General features: G+C 57.5%; 1 protein-coding gene across 8 annotated transcripts; it reads right to left on the reverse strand.

Moving 5' to 3' along the window:
- Positions 1–53: 53 nt before the first annotated feature.
- ZMIZ2 (zinc finger MIZ-type containing 2) lies at positions 54–16,248 on the reverse strand. Of its 8 annotated transcripts, none has more exons than XM_029233461.1 (19): positions 16,231–16,248; positions 9,639–9,773; positions 9,364–9,478; positions 8,843–9,045; positions 8,370–8,595; positions 7,875–8,138; positions 7,543–7,719; positions 6,792–6,869; positions 6,434–6,602; positions 5,672–5,816; positions 5,386–5,596; positions 4,641–4,746; positions 4,284–4,441; positions 3,547–3,614; positions 3,230–3,298; positions 2,714–2,958; positions 2,050–2,219; positions 1,726–1,965; positions 54–1,034 (listed from the first exon to the last, which is right to left on the reverse strand). In XM_029233461.1, exons 2-19 carry the CDS (start codon positions 9,686–9,688, stop codon positions 927–929), a joined length of 2,802 nt encoding a protein of 933 aa, XP_029089294.1. In that variant the 5' UTR covers positions 9,689–9,773; positions 16,231–16,248; the 3' UTR covers positions 54–926. The 8 variants fall into 8 exon arrangements, with proteins under 8 accessions (XP_029089294.1, XP_029089298.1, XP_029089295.1 ...); XM_029233465.1 differs by lacking the exon at positions 16,231–16,248 and adding an exon at positions 15,877–15,977 and having other exon boundaries at positions 1,809–1,965; XM_029233462.1 differs by lacking the exon at positions 16,231–16,248 and adding an exon at positions 15,877–15,976 and having other exon boundaries at positions 8,403–8,595.
- Between the last annotated feature and the right edge of the window lie 9,507 nt (positions 16,249–25,755).

Consider the following 25,755-nt stretch of genomic DNA (forward strand, 5'->3'; position numbering starts at 1 on the left):
AGCCCCGCCCAGGTGCAGGATGCAGGTGGAGCAGGAAGGAGGGACTCACCAGGTCCACCACGAGGGAGTCCTTTAATAGAGACGGGCGGACAGGGGACACAGCTCGGCCCTGCACCTGCAGTGCGGCGGCTCCTCCCCCACCTGGCGTGGCCCCAGGGTGGACACGGGAGAGGTGTGGTTTTAAAAAACACAGCGAGACCAATTCTTCACTTTCACAGAGAAGGGGAACTTGGGGGAGCCGAGTCCAAGTCCCGCCTCCAGCAGGAGGGAGCTTGCTGCCGCCCCCCCCCCCCCCCCCCCCCCCGGTCTGCACATGGCCAGGGCAGGAGCCCCCGGCTGCACAGAGGCCCAGCCACCCTACATCTGTCAGCATTTCTACACTAGGTACACTGCTGTGCTGTAGAGGCCCCACCCCCAGCGTCAGCCTGAAGCCTCGGGTGGGAGGACGGACGCCCCCAGCCCCTGCCACAGGAGGCTGGGCGACACGGGGCCCCGGGACAGAGCAGCCCCGCTCCTCACCGGCCCAGGGCCAAGGGGTCATTGAAGTAAAAAGGTCAACGCTGGACAAGATGCAGGCCGGTGAGAGCAGGCAGGGGTCGGGGGGTCAGGGGCAGCAGGTGTGCATGAACCAGGCAGGGCTGGACAAGCATGGGTGGGGTGCGGATGGGGGCAGGGACAAGGGCGGGGCTGGGGACCTCATCAAAAACAGTTCTGCAGCTGCAAACTGGGCCAGCGAGCACCACCGCCCAGGGGTCCCCTCCCAGCCAGTGCAGGGCCGCCTCCAGCCTCCAGGGCCAGGCGTCGGGGCGCGTCCTGGCTCCAGGTGTACGTGTGGGGAGGGCCGCTGGTGTCGGGGGGGGCCGGGCTGGAGAGAAGGGTGTGTGACATCTGCGGGCATGTCCCCGTCGGCCAGGTGGTCAACAGGATCAGTTGTTCTCGAAGAGAGAGAGCAGGTCGTCATTGCTGTTTGTGGGGAGGTCAGGTGGGCCCAGGTAGGACAGCAGCTCATCAGGGTTAGTCAGTTCTGGGAGCAGCTGAGGACAAAGCAAACCCGCCAGCTTTGGGCCTGGGTCCCCAGCCAGGATGCGGCACACCCCTCACCCCGACACAGGCTGGCACTGGAGCCCCTCAGCCTGCTCTGCACAGGGGCTCTTCCAGCGAAAGACTGCTCTGTGACCAGGCATCACTTGTGATAAGCTGTTCAAGGACAACATGGGACACCCAGGACTGTGAGGGGTCCCTGACGTGAACAGGGCGAATGCAGAAGGTGGGATCCCACTCCCTGGGATATTCTGCTTTGAGCTGTGCTTTCTACATTTTTTCACATTGAACTTTGTATTCATTTATCATGGTCAAGGGACAGTCACCTGTCTTTTTTGCACTGATTCTGGCTCACATACCACCTGTGAGTCAGACAGGTCAAATCAGACCCTAAGGCCAGGGTCACCAGCTACAAGCCAAGTCTTCTCGGGGACTCTGCCCATGCCACAGTGGCACCCAGGTCCCCAGGGCCAGGTGTCTGGACACAATCACCCACGGCTACTCTGGATACCTCACACTCGTCAACAAAAGCGCTGACGTCACCCGACCAGCTCTCCCTGCGTCTGGAAGTCACGGTGGTATCACTGTCCTCCCTTCTATGAAGCATGTGGACCCTGGGATGACAGATAAGCCACACCCCAGCCCCGGCTCCAAGTGCTCCCCAGCACGGGGCCCAGTACTCACGTCCAGGCCCGGTTCCGGGGCCTCCCCTGCCCCAGACACGGGGGGCCCCATCATGCCTGTGGCAGCACTGAAGGCCAGCTCACCGATGGGACCCGAATTCACCGGGCCCAGGGGCTGCCGGGATGCCGGGGGAGGGTTTGGATGGTGCAGCTGGGGCCCTGAGGGGCCTCCAAGGTTGGGGGCGTGCAGCCCCGGAGGCCCAGGGTTATGGGCCGGGTCCAGGTGACCCGCTGGTGCCATCTGAAGGAGGAGAGAAGAACCTAGTAAAATGGCCCAGGGGCTCTCTGGGTGGACAGCTCGTCAGCCCCCCGCCTTGGCACTGACCTGGCCTGGGAGGCAGGGGGCAGATCTCTCCGGGTCCGGGGGCCGGCTGGGAATGTCGGATTGATAGGAGACAGGGGGGGGCCCCGGGGTGAACTCAGCAAGGGTCGGGGTGCTGGGCGTGGTGGGCGGGAAAGAGTCGGGGAATGTCCCGGGTCCCAGGAAGCTGGAACCTGAGAGAGGAGAGCCAGGGGGCTCATGCCGGTAGAGCACGGAAACAGGCCAGCCGCAGCGTGGGCAGGACTCACTGAGCTCACCCAGATAACGTCTGACTTTATGGAAGATGCTATTCGGCAAAGGGCATTTCTTCTCATTGCTGCTAGGGGAACTGGCTGATGACACTGCCAGGAGGCTGCGAGGGGACAGGAATGGGACCCACCGCACCCAGACACTCCCGCACGCGTGGTCGGACGGGGCCGGTCCATGGAAGTGTGCCAGCACAGACCTTCGTTCCAGACTACTGGGGAGGTGCGTGCAGCTGCAGCCGGAGGCCCTGCTGCCCATCCCCGCCGGCTCGGCCGAGGCTGCGCCTATGCCACCAAGTCCCCAACCAGGCCCCCAGGCTCGCGGCCCTCGGAGTGACACGTCCACAGGCAGCAGACTGGTAGGAGAGGACGGATCATTTGCCCAGGGCCGTCTGTTTCTAGGGCAAGCCCCCTGTACTCACCCTGGCTGGGGTAATCGCCGGCGGCTGGGGCTGAGGGGGGCTGGAGGGGGGCGAAGGGCGCGGCCCCAGGGCCCAGGGCAGCGATCATCTCCATCACACTGGGCATGAGCACGTGGGCGGGGCTCACGGTGCGGCAGCGCTTCAACGCCGGCCCGTCCGGCTCCTCCTTGACGTGCACGTCAGGCTTCACAGGCACTGGCTTCCAGCTGCACGTGGGGTCGATGGTGATCTCCTCGTAGTCAGAGCTGGGCGGGGACATGCACGGCTGGTCACCACCTGTCCTGCTGCCTCTCCTGGCCCTGGGCCATTTTTAGGCAGACCTCCCACTCAAATGCTCGTGGCCACCCAGCACATTCCACGTGCTTGTGGGCTGCGGGCCTGGGTCGGATGTGGATTCCATCCACGGCCTGGAGTCGAGCCCGCTCCACGCTGGATCAGCATGGGGTGTCTCCCCACCTGTCCCAGGGCTGCCCTCTGCTGACCAAAGATGCTGGGGTTGCAGGAAAGGAGACTCACTTCTGAATGTAAATGAGGATGCCCAGCATGTACTGGTCCACCTCCAGGCCCTCCAGCAATGCCGTCTTGCTGTAGAAAACCAAGGGGACACACAGCTCAGAGGGCTGGCCCAACCTCTTCCCGGGCACAGGCCCTGTCATGTCTCAGCCCCCGGTGTGAGGTAACCCTGCCTGACGTCGCTGCCCTGAGCCACTCCATCCCTCCTAGCCTGTGCTGTGAGCCCCACACCTGGCTTGTGGAAGGAAACGCCCATTAACAGCCTCAGAGAAAGTGCCACCCGCCCCCAGAGCCGTGGGGACCGTCTCTGACACACTCACTTGCACACGGGGCACCTCCAGGTCCCTCGCTCACAGTTGAGCTGTAAATAGGACTCCAGGTCAAAGCACTGCAGAGAAAGGGCGAGACAGTTCCTCACACTGGGGCCGGGGCAACCCGGCCATGCTCTGTGGTTTCAGGAACTTGGGGCTTATTTACTGCCTGTGTGAGAAGGCTCGGCTCCCAGGCTTTTACCACGGCATCATCCTAACAGATGTAAGAGACGGGACAGCCTACGCAGCCCTCCCTGGGAATGACGTGTGGCCAAAGCAAGAACTGGGCAGCTTTGCCCAGTCAGGGAATGACTTCCAGGATGTGGTGTGGAGGAAAAACATGATGCAGAGCGATGTTTACCGTTTATGTAACCAAAAGGTGGGCGGGGGTGGGGGGGTGGGGGTGGAGGGTGTGTGTGCACGTACTTGTCTGCACGCAGAGCGTTTCTGCAGAGACAAACAAAGGCGCTGCTCCTGGGGGCAGGGCGGGGAGAGGACAGCGCCCTGCATCCAGGATGCCGTTTAAAATCGGAGCCCCGAGAACACAGTAAAACGGCTGTTACGCTTAGAATAATGTTAGAAGAAACAAAAGCCCAGTCTGAGGGGAGAAGGCAGGGGAGCCAGGCCACCTGCCCACTGGCCGGCCTGTCCTGTCACCTGCCAGCCGAGGTGCTCAGAGGCCACTCCCGCTGAACACAGTTAAAGGGCAACGGAAGTTCTGGCAAAGCTCTGCAGTGGCCACCTACCTGAATGTGGCGACAGTCATGGCCTCGGGCAGGTAGCTGGATCCTGCGGAAGGTGATGGGGCACTTGAGAGACACCTTGATGGCCGTCTGCTCCACCCCGTCCTCTCCGTTGGGCCCAGGGGTGCCAGGGATGGTGCCGCTGCTGAAGTTCCGCTTTACTGACATCGACAGGGGAAAGGAGGACGTGGGTGAGGGCCGCCAAGCGGGACCCGGCCACTGCTGGCTCAGCACCTCCGAGGGGCGTTCCAGGGCTGACTGCTGCTCTCTGCACGCAGCCCCCACCCCCACCCCAGAGAAGGCAGCCTTGTCTGTCATGGGGCCGGCTGCCTGGGGCCGAGGAAAGCAAGGGCCACTCACTCTTGGTGATGCAGTGCTCGGCAGGTAGGAGGCGCTTCTTGAGGAGACCCTGCAGCACCGAGCGGACGGACGGCCGGTGCACCAGCTGCAGCACGAAGAGGTGGGACTGCAACAGGAGGACCCGGTCAGCGGGACGTGGCCCGGGGAGGCGCAGCGCAGGCCCGTTCTCTTGTGGCTAACGCACAGGCAGGCCACCTGCTGCCCCTCCCCGGGGAGCCCAGGGGACCAGGCCCACACCTATCTGGAAAGCTCACTGTGTGTCTGCACCAACCACGGCCTCTCTGTCGGAACACAATTATCTGAGAGGCTCCTGAATGTGCCCTGCCTACAGCATCCACCTTTATCCACGCTGGTCCAAGTGAAAACATCCCAGAACTGCATCGGGGCTGCCCGCCTCTGCCCCCTCCCACCCGGGCTGATCAGTGCTGTGCAGCTAAGTGCATCCTGCCTCTTCTAGTCCTGGATCCGGAGCCTGCTGGAACCTGAATGACTCCTTAACAAAGACTCAGGGTCAGCTGGGACTCAGGACCCTGTGAGCTTCCTCCAGGGAAGAGGCAGGCTCAGCTAGTTTCCCTTACATAATTAACGTGAGCATCAAATTTAGTCACTGAACCTAACCCGAAAGCAGCAAGGGCATTTTTATTTGAGATCCTTTACTTACAAGGCCCAGGATGGTTAGGAGGAGAGCCAGTGCCTTTTTCTCTAGCCATGACGCCCCCAACCCAGCCCCGCGGAGGGCACTCACGCAGCAGCAGGCCGTGACGGTGATCTGGATGGTGTTGCGGCCCGGCTGGCACACGTGCTTCAGGTAGAGGGGCTTGTGGGAGGTCTTGTTGTCGCCGCGCTCGATGGTGAGCGGCGTGGCGTTGACGCTGACCTGCACCGAGGCCGGCCAGTTGGTGTTCATCTGCCGGTCCTCGTGGTGGTAGCACTTGAACTGCAGCTCCAGGTCCGGCCTGCACGGGAAGGATGGATGCTGAGAGTGAGGGGCGGAGCGAGCGGCTGCACGCTGGGGGCAGGCGCCCACTCACCTCAGCATCAGGGTCTTGTAGACGGAGTCACGGAGCTGGAAAGCGTGATTGCTCACGGCCAGGTTGTGCTGCAGGCGGAAGGGCTCCAGGACCACCCCGTCCCGCACGGGGAAAGTCAGCCGCAGCTCGTCACAGGGGCCGCTGCCTGGAAGCAGGCCATGCCGGTGTGAGCAGGCCACCTACAGGATGGCCACCAGGCCGAGCGGCCTGCCCCCGCCCCATCGTGGGGGCCGTGGCCCCTCCTCCCCTTTCATGGGGCTGGGGCTTGGGCAGCATCTCTCCTGGGACCCTGGGCTCGGCCTCCACCTCCAACGGGAACAGATCTTGGTGTCCCGCCATTCTGTCCTGCTCCAGTAGGAGCCCCGAGAATGATCCCTGAATCATGACTGGAGAATATGCCCCACCAACCCAAAAAGATGGCGCCTCTGGTGCTTTCAGAGGGGGTAGGAGGCAGAAGAGGTGCGAACGGGCCACCTGCTGTCACCCTAGTGCTCAAGCTAGGGTTTTAGGACCCCCAACTGCTGCTGCAGTGGTCTCCCGGAAAGCAGTTCTTAACCAGAAGTGGGCTTCAGGGGGCCCCTAAAACCATACACAAAACTGTGCACATGGCTATTTTTCTACAGAGAAGATGGATGCTTCAGATGGATTTGCAAAGAGGTCCATTAATAGAAAATGCAGGTGAAGGCCCCCCCGCCCCCGCCAAGGTCCCTGCAGGACTCTCGGGGGCCCTGCCCATCTGTCCTGAGAGCAGACCTCACTCACCGGGTGGTGACGGGTGCAAGCTGCTCACGCTGGGCTTGAGGTCGGGCAGGAAGGGCGACTTGACCTCCTGGCTGGTGGACATGTAGGGGATGCTGCTGCCGGGGGTCATGGGCGGCGTGGGGCTCCCTGGCAGTGGGGAGCTGGGGTAGCCGGGGATGGAACGGGCGGGCTGTGGGGTTGAGCAAACAGTCAAGGTGGAGTGGTGTAGGGGTAGAGTTTGTTCTTGGAGTACCCAATGGGAATGGTCAGACCAGGAACGGGCAGGGAGTCCACGCTTCCTCCTGCCTGGGCGCCCTCTCTCCGGGCACCCACCCCATGAGCCTCCCGCCCGCCTGCCCGCCTGCCCCGCCGCCCATACCCCACTCAGGCTGGGCTGGCTGTAGCTGACGCTCCCCCCGTTGAAGCTGGCACCCTGCCCGCTGAACTGCTCTGCGGGCTGCAGGAGAGAAAACCGCGTGTGCCTGGGACTGCCGCCTGCCCCGAGCGCTCACAGGGTCCTGGACTTGACCCTAGGAGAGGGCTGGGGACAGGGGGGCCCACCACACACACGGGTGTTGGCTTCTTTCTTCTTTATACACTTTTCGTGTCTTCTAAATAATCTACAGGGAGCACATGCTGATTTCATAATTTTAAGAATGACCACTACAGAAAAAGAGCTGACCCCACGCATCAGAGGGGTTTACGAGGAAGCCACAGAGAGGCTGAAAGGACACAGGTACACACACCTCCTCTCCGCCCTCCAGCGGCACTCTTATCGCTCGGGCCCCTCCCATCACGAGCTCCTGGCCCCTCTGGCCTGTCCCCTCGCTGGGCTTCTCTGCAGCAAGCAGAGGGGATGGGGACACTGTCCCTAAAGGACACGCAGGTGGCGTGGGTGCCTGCCTGCTGCTCCATACACTGAATCTCACAGAGGGGCCTTTCGTACCTGGACTGCCCTCCTGGGAGCTGCCCTACGCTGATCAGGGCCCCCGGGAAGCTCCTGGTTGCTCGGCCACCCAAGCACACGCGAGCCCACTCGCCAGCCCCGGCTGCCTCAAGGTCCGCCTGTGTCCCACAGGGCTTGGCGTGGGCCACCAGGGGCTGCAGAGGCCCGGGAGAAGCGGCCCTACCTTGTAGTGCAGTCCCGCGGGGCTGGGAGTGGACAAGGACTGGCCCGCGCCCTGCTGCAGGGGCAGCCTGTGCCCAGGGTAGGAGGACGGGGCGGGGGGCTGCCCGGGGCCAGGTGCGTACTGGGTGGCGGCAGGCGTGTACTGGCCTCCTGGCAGGTACTGCTGCCCGGGATACACCTGAAGGAGGAAAGAGGCAAAATGGCCAGGAGAAGAGGTGCTGGGGAAGCCCGTTCCCGGGGAGGGAGGGCGGTACCCGCCCTGTCAGGCACAGCCGACTCTCCCTCCACACAACAGCTCTGAGGGCGCTTGGGGTGGGGGGCCTGACCACTCACCTCACTGGAGTAGGCTCTCTTGACGCCCTGTCGGGGCAGGGGCTGGGCCTGGGGGGGCCCAGGGTACCCGTGCTGGGGCAAGCGCTGCCCTGCATATAGGGGCGCCAGGCCCGCTGCCCGGGTGGGGTTCATGCCCATGGGGCTCATGCCGGAGGGGCCCATCAGCCCTCCCACGCTGGCAGGGTTCATGCTGCTGGGGACACTGGGCCCCCGGGGACCACCGTGCTGCAGGAACTGGCTGTTAAAAGACTGTCCGGCCCCCATCTGGGAAGAGAAGAGAGGAACCATCCAGGCCTTACCCACCGCTGTGGGTGCCAGCCTTGTGCCCACCCCCTGCAGGCGGGCTCCCCCTCGCCCCCCCTGGCCTGGGTCCTCTCCCCTCAGCTCCCCACTCCTTTCCCGCCTCATCTTCATTGGCCCCAGCACACAGCATGCGTGTCCCCAGGGCCTCAATCCTGGCTGCCTGACAAGACCCTGCCTTCTGCACCAACGCACACGGGCCGCACAGGAGGAGCTGCGGGGCCTCACCGCTCCGTACTGGCTCAGCTCCTGGCTCTGCTTCTCCTGGAGGGCAGCCACGGTGGCCGTGGCCGTGGCCGTGGCTGTGGCGGCAGCAGCAGCCACGGCAGCAGCCGCTGCTGCTTGAGTGAAGTCGGTGGAGGGCCGCGTGGCGTGTGAGGGAAGGCCCAGGCCCCCCGGCCCCCCCGGGCCGCCCGCATACCTGTAACAGACAGACGGCTCAGCTCAGAGGCGCTCCCCTGCCATCTCCCGGGGGGGGGGTACACGGCACCCGAGGGGAGCCCCATTCTTTCCCACACACCCCCCTCGTTAGCGTGGGAGCCGGCAGGAGCCGCAGAGATGCAACGTTCAACACATCAGTGTCACACAGCTCCCAGGCGCCCAGCAAGTTAGCAGCGTCGCCCCCAGAGGGCTCCTAGCACGCCTGCCAGGGGAGGGGTCCTGCTTACCCAGCGGTGAAGCCAGGGCCCCCGGGGTAGCCCCCGCGGCCATACACCCCTTGCTGCACGTAGCCCTTGTTGGCACCGCCCTCACCGAACGCCTGCTGTCCCAGGCACTGCGGGGAGTTCAGGGCAGAGCTGCCACCTGCCATGCCGGGCATCATGGAGCTGCCGGGGGGGCTCCCTGTGGGGCCCATAGGGTTCCCCAAAACCTACAAGGAAGCAAGAATCACCAAAGGACACCATCCAAACAACTTGCTTCATGCCGTGGTTCTAAAGTGCTGGAAAGGAGAGGCTGGGCAGGTGAGGAGGTGGAGGTGGGGGCAGAGGGGAGGGTGGTCCAGTGGGGGGGCAGCTGCTCACAGGTGGGGTGTGGAGGCCAGGTGAAGACAGGAGGAGGAGATCCCACGCCACGTGTGGAAGAACTGGTCTCTGAGGACGTGGGAGACTCAGGAAGCCCTGGCTCCACTTCTCCGAGATCTGAGGGGGGCTCTGGCGCCCCTCGGGGCGGGGCCCAGGTGTGGGCTCACCTGGCTCTGCGCCGCGTTGCCGACTCCCCACACGGTTGTGACCACGGACAGCGATCCTGCTGGCTGAGTGGCACTCTGTTGCCAAGGCACCGCCTCATAAGCGAATGGACCATCACTACAAGGAGAGGGGCAGGCGGGGAGGCTCGGTCAGGAGGCCGCAGGTGCCTAGAACCCCGCCTGGGAAGAAGCGAAGGCTGGGAGCAGAGGGGTCCCACTCTACCACCCACCCGTGTCCTGGGGCCCAAGCGGGGAGGGCAGCAGGAGACCCCACTCACCCGTGTGGCGCGGGGGGCAGGGCGGGTTTCATGGGGTTCATGGGGTTCATTGGCTTGGGAGCAGCCTAAAGGCCAGGTCTGTGGGTGGCAGGAAGCAGCCCTCACTGGTGCTTACGTGGGACTCAGATGCTCTGGCTGCTGGGACAGGAGGGAAGGAAGTCAGCGGAGATGCTGCCGGGAGACCCCTATCAGCACCAAGCCCCGTCCTTCCTCTGCTCCAACCGATGAAGGGTAGGGCAGGTGAGACCGGGACCCGGGGGCCCGCTCAGGGGGCTCAGGGAAGCCCGGCATTGGCCCTACCCGCACTGCCCACCCTGGCAGATCTCTGCCCTCCCCAGCCCCAGCCCGGAAGCCAGCACTGACCCTTTCTGACCGGGCCCTGCCACCTGGAGCCCCCGGAATGGTTCTGGAAGCAGACTTTCTGATCCCCCAAACTTTCCACGTTCTCCCTCCCCCACACGAAAGCCTGGATACGCATAAAAGCCAGGGGACATCCAGAACCCAGCTGCCAGAATCCCCTGCCTCCACCCCACCTGAGGCCCGGGGCGGGGGGGGGGGGGGGGGCGGGGGCGGGCCCGGGGGGGCGGGGCAGACAAGGCCAGAGGCCTAGGGGTGCCAGACAGCAGGCGTCACCTGCTCAGGGTCTGGGGCCTGCCCACTATGGGGAGGGGCCTCTGCATGCCTGGAGGTGGGGGTGGGGGTGGGGGTGCGGCACCAGGTCAGCTAACCTGCAGCCTGGGGCCAGGCAGGGGCCGGAACTAGGTGTGGAGCCAGCAGCCCATCCCTGGCTGGCAGCCTCCCAGCCCCAGGGCTTCTCCCCAGAGCAGCAGAAGGGCGACGTGCGCACAGGGGCAAGGCGGGAAGACTGACCCCCACAGATCGCAGTGACCCGCATGGTGAGCTCCCAACAAGGCGGGGATGCATACACAGCGCAAAGGGCGGAGGGTTGGTGGGCACCCAACAGACATGGCAAGGGGCCAGTGGGGACACAGCAACCATGGCCGGAGGACACGCATGGAATCTGTGAGCCCGTGCCGGGATGGGGCACTGCTTCCTCCCACTCTGTGGGGCTGGCTCTCTTCCCCTTAGCACCTCAGAAAATGAGTGAGGCAGCGGCCGGCTGCTCCTCCTGGCTGCCAACGCCTCCGACACCTCCACAAGCAAACCCTTCACCAACCAGGCCGAGGGCCCTTGCTGGCACTGCCAGGACCACCTCTCACGCGCACCTCCACCCAGCCTAACCACAGAGGCATGCTGGCTGTGGTTGTCTGGGGGTCTCCGGGGAGGCCCCTGTCTGCCTTCTCTGGGTCGAGGTTCCATCCTAGAGCACCACTGCCTTCTAGGGGCTGCAAGGCCTCACATGCACGCACACACCACCTGGGCAAGCTAACTTCTGGTGGCTCAATCCCACCGCCTCAGCACTCACAGTGCCACCCACCCAACCCCAAGGCTCACATTCCTGAGCGCTGACCAGGACCTCACCGTCAGGGCAGCCCAAGCGAGGCAGGATTATATAATCATGTCCTCTGCAAATACAGTCCTGAAGGCGGCACGCGGGGGCCGAGTCCCTGACCAGGGCCCCAGCGCAGGTGGGGGATACAGTGGGGGCTGTGACTTGGGCCCAAGGCCTCCCACAAAGCACTGGGGTGAGTGGTTCCCAGAATCGCAGCAGAGCCAGGGCTGGGAGGGAAGGTGACGGACCGGTCAGACAAGAGGAGTGAGGCAGCTGGCGTGCCTGCCCACCTCACGCCTGGCCCTGCTCTCCTTCCTGACGCCCCTCCCAAAGGAGTCGGGCCCCAGACCACATGCCAACCAGGAAGCAAAGGCCAAGAAAGCAGGAGGCTGGTGGCTCCAGAGGGCTCAGGGACCCCTGGACTCAGCCCTCGGAGCCAGAATCACCGAGCCAGGCAAGGGAAGGCTGGCTGTCCCCAGCGAGGACAACCCCCAGGATGGTGACACTGCAGTGGGAGGCTGGGGGCGGGGAGTGCTGCCGACAGCCAGAAACGCCCCCTAAACCTGCTGAGCGGGGCCTGGAGCAACACGCAGAGCTTTCAGGACTTAGAATATACGCGGGCTGCTCTAGACTGTGGTATTGGCAGAGGGACAGACACACAGGTCAATGGGACAAACTATAGAGAGCCCAAGACAGACCCAGACAGAGTTTCTGACAAAGGTGCAAAAAGTATGCACTGGGGGAAGGACAGCATTTTCAACAAATGTGCTGGAGCTATTGGACATTCACAAGCAAAAGACAAAAACAAAACAAAACAAAAAAACCCTAAACTTCACATATTATACAGAAACTAACTCGAAGTGGGTCACAGATTTAAATGTACAGCACAAAACCGTAAGAACTTTCTTAGATTTGACACCAAAAGCATGATCCATAAAAGGAAAAACTGAAAACTTTTGTTCTGTGAAAGACCCTGCTAAGAGGATGAAAACACAAGCTATAGACTGGGAGAAATATCTGCAAGCCCCGTATCTGACAAAAGACTAGTATCTGGAGTATATAAAGAATTCCCAAAACGCGAAAGTTAAAAAAATTAGAAAATAGGCAAAAGACACGAAAAGACATTTCACCAAAGAAGAAATACAGACCGCAAATAAGCACATGAAAAGATGTTCAACATCACTGGCCATCAGAGAAATGCAAATTAAAACCACATCGAGGTATCACTACACACCTATCACCATGGCTAAAATAAGAAATAATGATACCACCAAATGCTGGCTAGGAGAAACTGGATCTCTCGTGCATGGCTGGTGGGAATATAAAATGGTACAACCACTCTGAAAAACGATTCGGTAGTTTCTTATAAAACTAAGCATGCAGCCACTATACAACCCAGCAACTGCACTCCTGAACATGTATCTCAGAGAAGCGTAAACTTATGTTCACATAAAAATCTGTACGTGAATGTTTACAGCAGCTTTATTCCTAATAGCCAAAGAATGGAGACCCAGATGTCCCTCAGCGGTGAAGAGTTAATCAACTGTGAGCCTGGAGGCATAAAAAGGAAGAGCTACTACTGATACAGGCACCAACCTGCAGGAATCTCCAGAGAATCATGATGTGTGGAAAAAGCCAGTCCCCAAAGGTTACACACTGTATGATTCCCTTTATATAACATCCTCGAAATGACGAAATTATAGAAATGGAGAGCACACTGGTGGTTGCCAGGGGTTAAACGTGGGGAGAAGGGAAGCGAGTGGGAATATAAGAAGGTGGGGATGGAAATACATGTATCTCAACTGTATTGATGGAGTTAGTACCCTCCTGTGATACTGGGCTACAGTTTTGCAAGATGTTACCACTAGGGAAAGCCAGTAAAGGATACAGAGCTCTTTGTGTTATTTCTTATAACTGCTTATAAATCTATAATTCTCTCAAAATAAAAATTTACTTAATGTACAACCGCGACCAGCTCTCTCTCCCCACAGAGATGCCCAGGGCAATCCTTTCCCAAAGCTGGTTGGATTGGCCAGGCCCACTCTGCTGTCCCAGAAGCAAAGGACAGGGAAAAGCAGGAGGAAGATGGGAAGACAGGCCCCCCGGCCTGGGTCAGAGCCTCAGGGCAGGTGGAGCACGCGGGAATCTAGGACTGCTCAGCCCCACTCTGAGTTCACAGGGTGGGGTGGGGCCTAAGACGTGCATTTCTAACAAGTCTGCAGGTGCTGCCGCTGCTGGTACTCAGACCACAGTCTGAGAGCCCAGGGGAGCTGGGGAGGAGGGGGACAGGGCAGGTGCAGGGCGGGGGGGCCCCCCCGTGGAGGGTGCTGGCCTGGGGCCCAGGGCAGCTTCCTACATCACGTGACTCTGGGGAATTCCACCCCCACGGCTGTGGACGAGACCACAGACATTTCCAGTTCCCCCTGAGCTTTCTGTGCGGGGGCAGTGACTTCCTGACTTCCTGCCAAGCTCCTGAACCAAGTCTGGTCTCCTCCCTGAGAAGCCCCAAACTCTCCAGGTCAGGGACCCCGTGACCCTCTGCTCCTGACAAAGGGAGAGGCGTGCTGTGAGCACAGACCCTCCTCCCACCTCCTGGCCCCAGAGGCAGAGGTAAGAGCGAGCTTGGGTGTGTGTGCTTCCTGCCAGCTGAGGGCTCTCCCTGTACACGGACACTCGCTGGAAGCCAGGACCTCGGCAGAACGTCCAGGCTTGAGGTCAGTCTAGAACGCCACAGGGTTTTCTGGGGGTCAGATTACATCTTCCTCCCGAAAAAGAGCTACAGACAGCTCACTACCCAGACCCTTGTTCCCCAGGACCTCACAGCGCCTGCACCACAGTCTCCAAAGGCAGACATTAATTAACATGGGTCCACCCTCTTCTACCTCCGCTCCCTTACCCCGGCCTAGTCACCCAGGAGCAGCAGGCCCCGCGACACACCACCCGGCCCCAGGAGGGCAGGGACTCGCTGCCTCCCCCCGCAGCAGGGGGCCCACAGTTCCCAAGGTTCCAGTGCTGGGCCCCAGCCACAAGAACACCGGACACGCTCAGAGAATGGAGAACGATAGCTCGAGCATCGCAGGACACTATGCAGTGGGGGGGGGGGGGGCTCACGTGCTCCAGTGGCTCAAAGTCCTGCCCCTCTACTTGGGAGACCACACACTGACTAGCGTAAGTGTTAAGAGTTCATCCAGGGGCTTCCCTGGTGGCACAGTGGTTGAGAATCCTCCTGCCAATGCAGGAGACACGGGTCGAGCCCTGGCCCGGGAAGATGCCACATGCCGCAGAGCCGAAGCCCATGCGCCACAACTACTGAGCCCGCGTGCTGCAACTACTGAAGCTGGTGCGCCTAGAGCCCGTGCTGCACAGCGAGAGAAGCCACCGCAATGAGAAGCCGGCATACTGCAATGAAGAGTAGCCCCCGCTTGCTGCAACTAGAGAAAGCCTGCACTCAGCAACGAAGACCCAACACAGCCAAAATAAATAAAATAAATAAATAAAAAAAGAGTTCATCCAAAATGCCCAGGAATGCGCATTTCTGAATGGCCCAGGTGTGGGTCATTTCAGAGAACAGTTGAAGGGTTGCACTCTTCTGGGCCTCAGTTTACAATGTGTAAAATAGGTACGTGGTGGCCACTCTAGGACTAGGAAAAGGGAGAACACGTGACCATTTAAGTCATCAGCCCCCGATCCCATCCTGGACCCAAGTGCTAGTGGACACTCCATGGGGAGGCCTGGCTGCCCTTGGCGATCAATCCAATGATCAGGAATCCTCCCCGGACATACCCTACCAGTCTTTCACGAGTGGCTCTGAATCTGTCATTCATCATCTCACCTTTCTCTTCCCAGCCAAGAGCCACCCTCTGGGTGTGACACGTCCCCAAGGCCAGTACTCACTGGGTGAGGCTGAGATTCCTTCACTTATCCTGTTACCTCTCTCAAGCTTCTTCAACGGAAGCTCTCTGGTTCTAGTATGACAGGATTCGGTGGGTGAGTCTGTGTTCGCCCTATCAACTGTCTTACAGATCGAGTCACATGTTCTGTGTATTTCCCTGTGAAATCTTCTGAGATAATATTATACGAAGGACTTAAAGACATCACCATGGATATTCTGCAACTACCGGGAAGAGCGTATGGGGAGCAGGCTGTAGGGGAGCAGGTCAGGGGGGAGGTGGGGAAGGTCCGGAAGAGCAGGGCAGGGGTAGCAGGGTAGCGCGGTGGGGGGTACAGGGCAGCGGGGAACAGATGCGGGAGGCTAAGGCAAGACACGCCGGGGGGCAGGACACCCTCCCGCCTGACTTCAATATGTCCTGTTGGGAACAGGGTATCTCCACCAAAAGCACGGCTGGGGGCTGGAAGGTCAGGGTCGCCAGCCCCAGAGCCTATCTCCGCGGACCTTACATCCGCGTGCCGGCGGCGCGCACGGCCCGGAGGGGCCCGAAAGGTGAGCTTTCAGGCCACAGCGCGCAGAAGAGGCAGCGGGACCAGCTTGGGCGAGGGCCCGGGTCAGCCTCTTGCCCCAGACCCCTCGGGTGCTCGGCCGGATTCCGGCCAGCCCCAACAAAGGCTCAGGTGAAGGGTCGCCTCGGCGCGCATGGGGCCAGTCGGCCCAGGACCACAACGCACGCGCGGCAAGTGCGGCAGGTGGGCGGCAGGGCCGGCTCCAGCCCCGCCGGGGCCCCGCCGAGGCGCTGCAGAGCCGGGCCCGGGGACGCCGCACCTGCCGCCGCCCGCACCTGCCGCACCTGCCGCCCCCGCCGCCCGCACCTGCCCGCCCGGTCCGCTCACCTCCAAGCGGCCCGGCCAGGCCCCTCGCCGCCGCGGCCCCCGATCCGCGCCGCTCCATGCGCTCAGCCCGCCCTCAGCGCCGCCCGCCGCCCCGGGGCCGCCGCGGTCCGCGCCATCTCGCCGCCGCCCGCTCCGAGGGCACAATGGAGCCGCCGCGCTGCTCATGCATATGCATGACGCCGCGCGCCGGCCCCGCCCCCAGGCCAGAGCAGTGGAGCCCCGAGCCGGCGCTCAGGAGCGAGTGGCCGCGGGCCTGCGCAGGCCAGGGCGGCGGGCCGGGCGGGGGCGGGGCGGGGGCGGGGCGGGGCGGGAGGGCGGGTTGGGGGCGACCTGTGCTCCCCGCCCCCTTCACACCTTTCCAAACGCGGCGTCTGCAGAGTCACCCGCGCTTCCTCTTCGCTCTCCGCCGGGGCGGGTCCAGAAAGAGGGCGGGTCCAGGAGGAGGGGTGGGACGGGGCGTGGCCTATAAGAGGGCGGGGCCTACGGAGGTGACCCGGCGTCAACCGGCCACTTCTGGGAAGAGTCTTGTAAGGAAAACCACGCGGAACCAAACAAGTCGCGTTCCTCGCTGTTCTTCCCTCTTCCCAGAGGGCGGCCCTGTTGAGCATTCTTAAAGTCATTCGAGTTCTAGCCAGATGAAGCAACCTCTGATCAGTTGGCATCTTCATATGCTATTAGCAGCCTTTATTTGCAACTATTTTCTACCCTTCCTTTAGGAAGACCACGTTCTCCCCATTACCCACAATTTTTTTATTGTGGTAAAATACAATATCAAAGTTTACCATCTTAACCAGTTTTAAGTATACAGTGGCATTAAGCACATTTCCCACTGTTGTGTATCCATCACCACCATCCATCTCCATAGCTTTTTCATCTCCTAAAACTGACACTCTGTACTCATCAAACAATAATTCCTCATCCCCCTCCCACCCACAATTTTACTTTCTGTCTCTGAATTTGACTACTCTAGGGACCCGTTAGAAGTGGAATCATACAATATTTGTTTGTGACTGGCATATGCCCTGAAGTTTCATCCCTGTTGCAGCTGGCATAATTTCCTTCCTTTTGAAGGCTGAATAATATTTCATTGTGTGTGTATACCACATTTTGTTTATCCATTCCTCTATCAATGGATGCCTCACAATTAACTGTTTTTTAAATTTTTATTTATTTGGCTGCGCCGCGTCTTAGTTGTGGCATATGGGGTCTTTGTTGTGCCGTGCAGGAACTTTAGTTGTGGCATGTGGGATCTAGTTCCCTGACCAGGGATCCAACCCGGCCTCCTGCATTGGGAGTGCAGAACCTTAGTTACTGAACCACCAGGGAAGTCCCACAATTAACTTTTTTTTTTTAAACAATTCTTCATTTATTTATTTATTTATTTTTATTTAATTTGGCTGCGTTGGGTCTTTGTTGCTGAGCGGGGGCTTTCTCTAGTTGCGGCCAGTGGGTGCTTCTCTTGTTGTGGAGCATGGGCTCTAGGCACGTGAGCTTCAGTAGTTGTGGTATGCGGGCTCCGTAGTTGTGGCTTGTCCCACAATTAACTTAATATTGCTGAAATTTCTTCCCTCAAGGCTATCTGAACCCTGTGCTCTGTATCCTTTGAGAACCATTACTTCATTGAACAAATATGGCCGGCCTGCTGTGTGCCAGTCACTGGTCTGTGCTCTGAACGCCCCAGTGACCACGTTTGAAAGTCCTCTCTGGCCCCACTAGAAGGGACAAAGAGAAGGAAATGACTCACCAGGTAACAATGTTTCCATCAGGGCAAGGGTTAGGAAGAAAAATAAAGCAAGACCGGAGGATGGGAATGCTGGGAAATGGGAGGGGGGAATTCTCTAGAGAGCTGGCCCCGAGAAGAGACAGCGTGAAGGGGGAGGCAGGCCCCATGGAACCTGACTGTCTTCTGCCTCCAAGAGGCTGTGAGTTTGGGGGAGTTGCAGGCAGGTTCCTGGAAGAGGCCAGAAGTGGCCACACCAGGGTGCTGCATTTGAACTCTGCAGGCAGCTCTGTTACCTCCTCCCAATGCCACTGGGAGATGCTGTTTGGTGCCCACTCCCATCTTTGATTATGTGGATTGTTAGAAGAGTCTCCCTTAGGGGACTTCGCTGGAGGTCCAGTGGTTAAAACTCTGCTCTTCCGGGACTTCCCTGTGGCACAGTGGTTAGAATCTGCCTGACAATGCAGGGGACATGGATTCGATCCCTGGGCCGGGAAGATCCGCGGAGCAACTCACCCCGTGGGCCACAACTACTGAGCCTGCGCTCTAGAGCCCGTGTGCCACAACTACTGAGCCCACGTACCACAACGACTGAAGCCTGCGCACCTAGAGCCCATGCTCTGCAACAAGAGAAGCCACTGCAATGAGAAGCCCGCACACCGCAATGAAGAGTAGCCCCTGCTGGCCGCAACTAGAGAAAGCCTGCATGTAGCAACGAAGACCCAATGCAGCCAAAAAAAACACAAATAAATAAATAAATATAAAAGACTCTGCTCTTCCACTGCAGGGGTCGCAGGTTCAATCCCTGGTCAGGGAACTAAGATCCTGAAAGCCATGCAGCCAAAAAAAAAAAAAAAGTCTCCCTTATTTACTGGAAAAAAATCTGCCTCCCTAAAATCTCCCTTCTACAACTGTATAAAATGAGAATCCTCATTTTGGTATTTGACAGCTCTTCAGGTATTAGAAGAAACTTACTCCCTTGGAATCTGCTGTTGGAAGACAAACACACCCAGTTCTTTAAGTGTTAACAGCCACAGGATTTCCAGACCCCATACGGATTGGCCACTCTCCTTCAAATGCACGACAGTTAGACAGTATCCTTTTGAAAGTGACACTGAGGGACATCCCCTGTGGTCCACTGGTAAAGAATCCACCTTCCGGGACTTCCCTGGTGGTCCAGTGGCTAAGACTCCGTGCTCCCAATGCAGGGGGCCTGGGTTCGATCCCTGGTCAGGGAACTAGATCCCACATGCTGCAACTAAGAGTTCGCATGCCGCAACTAAGACCCGGCACAGACAAATAAATACATAAATTAAAAAAAAAAAAAAAAGAATCCACCTTCCAATGCAGGGGACGCAGGTTGGAACCCTGGTCGGGGAACTAAGATCCCACGTGCCATGAGGCAACTAAGCCGGCGTGCCACAACTACTGAGCCCAAGCACTCTGGAGCCCGCCCATTACAACTAGAGAGAGAAAAACCCACACGCCACAAGTAGAGAGAAGCCCACACACCACAACGAAGAGCCCACATGCTACAACGAAAGAGCCCGCATGCTGCAATGAAGGTCCCGCGTGCCGCAACTAAGACCTAATGCAGCTAAAAATAATTTTAAAAAGTAAAAATTAAAAAAAAAAAGTGACACCAAGAACGGGACACTATATTCTAAATGTGGCCCGCCTAGCACAGCATGGGGGCTTCTGTGGGCCTGCTCTTTCCTGCAGTTAATGTGGCCTAAACCTGAATTTGGTTTTTAACCAGGACCTTCAGTTATTATGAATGGCTCTTAAGCACAATAATTTGACATGATCTCGGCTTGCAAAACTAACTTTTAAAAGAAAAAACTGCTACTTTTTTTGCAACATATTCTAATTGTAGAAAATACAGAAAAATGTTCATAACAAGTCAAAACCTTCCACTGTCCAAATGTTGAGAGAGGGCTTCCCTGGTGGCGCAGTGGTTGGGGGTCCGCCTGCCGATGCGGGGGACGCGGGTTCGTGCCCTGGTCCAGGAAGATCCCACATGCTGCGGTGCGGCTGGGCCCGTGAGCCATGGCCGCTGGGCCTGCGCGTCTGGAGCCTGTTCTCCGCGGCGGGAGGGGCCGCAGCAGTGGAAGGCCCGCGTACCGCAAAAAAACCCACAAATGTTGAGAGAGAATCCTTGTTATTTTGGTCTATTTTATCTCTGATGGTTCTCTCTGCATATCTGTGTGGTTTGGAGATTATAGCCTTTATGTGGTTTTGCATCCTTATTTTTTCACTCTGTTAAACATTTCCCTTCTTACTATCATTATCTGTGATCCTCATAAAATAAACGCTGCAAAGATTTATATAAAAGGATGCTTGCTGTGGCATTATCTATGATATTGAAAAATTGGACACAAGCTGTATTCATTCATTCAACAAACTTTTGTTGAGCTTCTATTTGCCAGACACTGTTCTCAGTGCTGGAAATGTGGCAGCTAGTAAAACAGACAAAAATCCCACTGTTGTGGAGCATTCATTAGTAAGCCAATAGTTCAATTCTCCTAGGTAATAGTTTAGTAGAACACCCCCATAGGCTGGAATTTATGCAGCACCCAAAATCATGTTTTTGAAATATTTAAATGTATGAGAGGGACTTCCCTGGTGGTCCAGTGGTTAAGACTCCACACTTCCACTTCAAGGGGCACGGGTTCTATCCCTGGTCGGGGAACTGAGATCCCACATGCCATGGGATCATGGCCGAAAGAAAGAAAGAATAGAAAAGAAAAATAGGATACAAAGTTGTATGATGCTAGCTGGTAAAAAACATTTATGGAGCAGACAATCTTCCACAAGCCACTAATCATTATGAGTAGAGAAAGGTACCTTTACAATAAAGACATGGATCAGACACTACCTTAACCAAGTCAGCATCACCAAGTGTGGGACCAGCTGACATCCTATGCCCTTGGTGTGATGCTCAGTGTTGACACAGAAAACTGCATTTGGAAGTTCCAGCCAGAAAGGTTCAACCTGAATCGAATCATGAGAAATTCTTGACTGCCTTTCCTTTGTTTCTGCATTCATTCACTCCCGTAATTAGTAACTGTTTGAATCTGCCCTTTGGAACTCAGGGAAGGTCTAGGAGGCTGAAGCCTTTTTCCTATAAATAAGAAACGGGGGACATGCACAGGCTTTTGTACCCTAGAGGGCCCCACAGGGTCCTGCTCTATTTCAAGGACACCAGAAAGACCAAGAAGTAAATGCAGTGCCATGATCCTTGATTGGACTCTGGATGGAGGAAAAGGACATTATTGGGGGGGCTTCCCTGGTGGCGCAGTGGTTAAGAATCCACCTGCTAATGCAGGGGACGTGGGTTCAAGCCCTGGTCCGGCAAGATCCCACATGCCGCAGAGCAACTAAGCCCGTGCGCCACAACTACTGAACCTGTGCTCTAAACCCCGCGAGGCACAACTACTGGAGTCTGCGCACCTAGAGCCCGTGCTCCACAACAAGAGAAGCCACCGCAACGAGAAGCCTGCGCACCGCAATGAAGAGTAGCCCCTGCTCTCTGCAACTAGAGAAAGCCCGTGTGCAGCAACGAAGACCCAACACAGCCAAAAATAAATAAATAAATAAATTTTTAAAAAGAGAAAAAAGGGGAAAAAAAAAAAAAAAAAAACATTATTGGGACACTTAGGGAAATTTGAATAAGGGCCAGAGATGAGATAATAGCATTGAATGGATGTGAAATTCCCCGAGAGTGATGGCTGCATCGTGGGCTTGGAAAATGCCTTTCTTCTTAGGAGACTGTCAAGGAGAAGTATTTAAGGTGAAGGGTCATGAGGTCAGCAACTAAGCTCACATGATTAAACCAAAACAACTAAGTGTGTGTAGATAGAAATAAAGGAATGTGTCAAATTAGATTTCCCAGCGTTAGCTGGGAAATCTAAAAAAAGTATTTTTAAAGGCATTAAAAAATGATAGGAAGGAATGAGCCAAACTGTAAGGATGGATGCATTATTTGTAGATTTGGTAAAAACTATTTAAAATTCTTTAAAATACTCTTGATGAATGCCTAATTTATTTGATAGGTGCTTCATGATTTTCCTTATATAGGCAATAGGAAACTGAAACCAATCAAGCAGGGTAGAGCACCAATATCGTGGGTTTTTTTGTTTGTTTGTTTTTGTTTTTGTTTTTTTGCGGTACGCGGGCCTCTCACTGTTGTGGCCTCTCGCGTTGCGGAGCACAGGCTCCGGACGCACAGGCTCAGCGGCCATGGCTCACGGGCCCAGCCGCTCCGCGACATGTGGGATCTTCCCGGACCGGGACACGAACCCGTGTCCCCTGCATCGGCAGGCGGACTCTCAACCACTGCGCCCCCAGGGAAGCCCCAATATCGTGTTTTGAGAGTTCTGACTCATCGGGTGAGGGGGGACCACAGCCACGAGATATGTCAGACTCTCCACGTAAGCAGATAGGTTAGGGTGTCCCAGAGAAAGAGAACCAGGCATGGCTTTCTTGACATGAAAGAAGACGTTTTTAGCCTGAGCCATTTTGTGATCTAAGCCAGACCAGAATGCTTGGTCTTGAACAGGTCTCAGTAATTAAAAATCTTAAGGATAGTGAGGGAGTGTAGGAACAAGGGAGAAGCAATCAAGAAACAATAGTTCAGGGCTTTCTGGTGGCGCAGTGGTTGAGAGTCCGCCTGCTGATGCAGGGGACACGGGTTCGTGCCCCGGTCCGGGAAGATCCCACATGCCGGGGAGCGGCTGGGCCCGTGAGCCATGGCCGCTGAGCCTGCGCGTCTGGAGCCTGTGCTCCGCAACGGGAGAGGTCACAACAGTGAGGCCCGCGTACCGCAAGAGGTCACAACAGTGAGAGGCCCGCGCACTGAAAAAAAAAAAAAAAAAAAAGAAACAATAGTTCAGTGATAAAAAACAGAGTCCTAGTTCCTCCTCAAGGAATATATATGTGGGGCTACATCCCACAGGCCTACGAGGCCTGTACCTGTTCAGCTTCCAGACCTGAGAAAGAGCCCAGAGTCAGCCACAGAGACATCAATTGTTTAATGGATGGGGGAGCTTACAGTTCTAGAGCAAGGTCCTGGAGCGACTCCCCCCTGGGCGTGCTGGACTTGGCGGAAGTCGACGCTCTGGAGGTGGGGGGGGGGCGGGGGAGGTTGCCAGTTATAGGGGGAATTGATGAGTCAGATTGGCTCATCGGTTACCAGGGAAACCAGCAGAGGGGCACGCCCCTCACCGCCCCTTTGATAAGAACAATCATTAGCTGGGGTTTGGAGCAAGTAGGAAGGTCAGTTCTGTGAGGAGCATGTAGGTGAAGCAGGCACTGGTCGAGCAGGGGATGGACAGAGAGCAAGAGAACAGCCACCTTGAGTGGCCTGACCGTACACAGTTTCTCCCCGAAGAGCAAACCTGGGGAAGTTTTAATCTAAGAGTACATGCATGTTCATGTAGCGGCTTGGGTATTGGAGAGAGTCCAAGCTTTACTTGATTGAAGTCACGAGGGTCAGAAGACATCAACATCATCATTAACCTTAGGTTCCTGTTGATCTAGTGGTTGAGCGCCTGAGGGGGGCTTAAATTCTGCAAAATGGCTCAAGAAAGTGCTTCAGGCCAGTCTTTACCAAAGAAGCAGAACTGGGAGTCTGGATAACAGGTGATTTGTTATCTTTGCTATTGTTACTTCTCTTGCCTGATAACAGTTTGACCTTTTTTCCCCTTAAGATCATTATTACTGAGAACTGTTTAAGGGCAAACTCTTAAATGTTCTCATCACAAGAAAAAAAAATGGAAACGTTTGACATGCGTGAACTAGACTTATTGTAGTGACCATTTCACAATATATACAAGTATCGAATCATCATGCCGTCAATTTTATTGGATTATAGTTGATTTACAATGCTGTGTTAGTTTCAGGTGTACAGCAAAGAGATTCAGTTATACACATACATATACTCATTCTTTTTCAGATTCTTTTCTCATATAGGTTATCACAGAATGTTGAGTAGAGTTCCCTGTGCTATACAGTAGGTCCTTGTTGGTTTCCAATCGTTATGTTGTACACTTGAAACTAATACGTTATATGTCAAATATATCAATTAAAAAAAGGGTCGAGAGGGAGTTGAGGTTCTGGGGGGAGGTGATGGGGCTGCGGGGAAGGGGTCTGCCCTGGCGGGAGTGAGGCCCTGGGGGAGGCGAGGGCGTGGGGGAGGGTAGACTACAGCGCAAGGGTTAAGTCCTGGGGGTGAGGCCGCGCGGGGAGGGGCAGAGCAGCCCTGCTGGAAGGGACCTGGACCCCATTCCTTTCAGGATGCCATGAGCTGGGTGTGGCAGCTGGGACTCCCAGGGGACAAGAGCTGGGGGAAATCTGAAAGGTGTGGTTAGCTTTGTAGTCTGGTCCCAGGTGAATACTACCCTACTGGGCAGCTCACTGCCCCACCTAATTGAGGGCAGAAATAGGTTTGACACTGATTCCAACTCCACTTCCAATGGAGATAAAATCACCCCAGTGGTGGGACACTTGACACGTCAAGGATGAACTATGGGTAAGGCCTCATACCCACCTGTGCCTCACCCCGAGCCCCTCCTCTCCCCCCAGCACCCCCAGGCCCACCTGTCCTGGGGGCCGCTCCTGGGAACAGGGACGTGGCAGGCTGACCCTCTTCCTACACTTTCACAGGTGCGGCTGTCAGATGGGCCTTTTTTTTTTTTTTTTTGCGGTACGAGGGCCTCTGATGTGGCCTCTCCCCTTGCGGAGCACAGGCTCCGCACGCGCAGGCTCAGCGGCCGTGGCTCACGGGCCCAGCCGCTCCGTGGCATGTGGGATCCTCCCGGACCGGGGCACGAACCCGTGTCCCCTGCATCGGCAGGCGGACTCTCAACCACTGCGCCACCAGGGAAGCCCAGATGGGCCTTTAATATCCAGAAAGGCCAGGAATCCACGTCAAGTGGCCCAGGCACTCTCGTGCACGCACACACACACACACACGCACGTGCACACACTGACATGCCCACACATGCACACTCTCACACACTGGTCCGGCGCCTCTGGAAGTCTAAGCATATAGGCTGCTGTCCTAGACTGTGAGGCTTCTTCCTTCTCACCATTGCTCTTTTTGTTTTAGGAAAGGGGCGACTAAGAACCATAGCAGAACAGAGCTGACCAGAGAGAGAAGCGTTTGTCTGGTGGGTGGCCCAGCGTGGCCTGATTGCCCCTCATCTGCAGACCCACGCAGAGCTGTGGGAGTGGGAGAGACCCACGTCCCTCGCCCTGTCCCTTGCCTCGGCTCCCGCAGATGGGCCAGTGGTGGTGGCTCCTGTGAGCCCTGGACTCCCTCAGGTACCCCACCAGGAAGTGCCCAGACCCCCTTAGGCTCTTGGCTCCCCTGTACCCACCGACCAGATTAGAAGCAGCAAGAGGTGAGGGCGAACTTCCATCTCGTGTCTCACCCCGATGTGCTCTGCCTCGGGGTAAGAGCGGAACCCTAACTCACCACACAGAGTGCAGGATGGGGACGGCTGCCCCCTTAGAGCACCAGGATTCTCTCCAGGGAAAGGGGCTCCTGACTCCTTTTTTGCCTTTTAGCTCTAATCTGCCTGGCTGACCGCATCAGACACGGGGACAGGGTGCTGGTTTTGGAGCACACACAGAAGCACAGGGGCAGGTGACAGCTTTTCCCCTGCCACTACCTGCCCAAGGCATGCCAGGCCCGGAAGACTCTTGGGCAAGCCACAGGACAAAATGAAGACATTCTGAAAAGGCTTCAAGGACAAGGGACCTGAGTGTGGCCCAAAGGATGGGGTGAACGGCAGGGGGCCCCACTGCTGGAGGGTACCCCCATGTCCACACCCAGGCCTTTCCCTGAGCTCTTTTTCAGTGCCGGGACCTCTCCACCCCCCAGAAAACCAAGGCTGGCCGGCTGAAGGCAGTGGGGCTCTTGTCAAGAGGGGACACGGCCTCAAAAGGGCTCCGCTGGCACGGCCCACTCCCCTCCAGAGGTCCAATGAGCTGCTTGGGCTCCTGGAGGCTGCTAGCAACGTCCCAGGGCGAGCCCACCACGCACGCTGGCTGAAGCACAGACTGCAGAGTACTTTTTTAGGTGGAGTGTTGGGGGACCTGGGAGCAGGGGACACTCAGAAACCATGGTGTGTCCAACACAGTCTGCAACAATG

Source organism: Monodon monoceros, unplaced genomic scaffold, assembly GCF_005190385.1.
Source record: "Monodon monoceros isolate NGI ecotype Baffin Bay Population unplaced genomic scaffold, NGI_Narwhal_1 Super_Scaffold_2, whole genome shotgun sequence".
Taxonomy (NCBI): domain Eukaryota; kingdom Metazoa; phylum Chordata; class Mammalia; order Artiodactyla; family Monodontidae; genus Monodon; species Monodon monoceros.

Excerpts from the sequence above, each read along its gene's own strand:
- ZMIZ2 (XM_029233461.1), bottom strand. The coding sequence starts at position 9,688 with ATGAACCCCATGAACCCCATGAAACCCGCCCTGCCCCCCGCGCCACAC. Across the intron at positions 5,817-6,433 it reads CTTGCACCCGTCACCACCCG|GCAGCGGCCCCTGTGACGAG; the intron begins GTGAGTGAGGTC and ends GCCTGCTTCCAG. Across the intron at positions 5,597-5,671 it reads TACAAGACCCTGATGCTGAG|GCCGGACCTGGAGCTGCAGT; the intron begins GTGAGTGGGCGC and ends CTTCCCGTGCAG.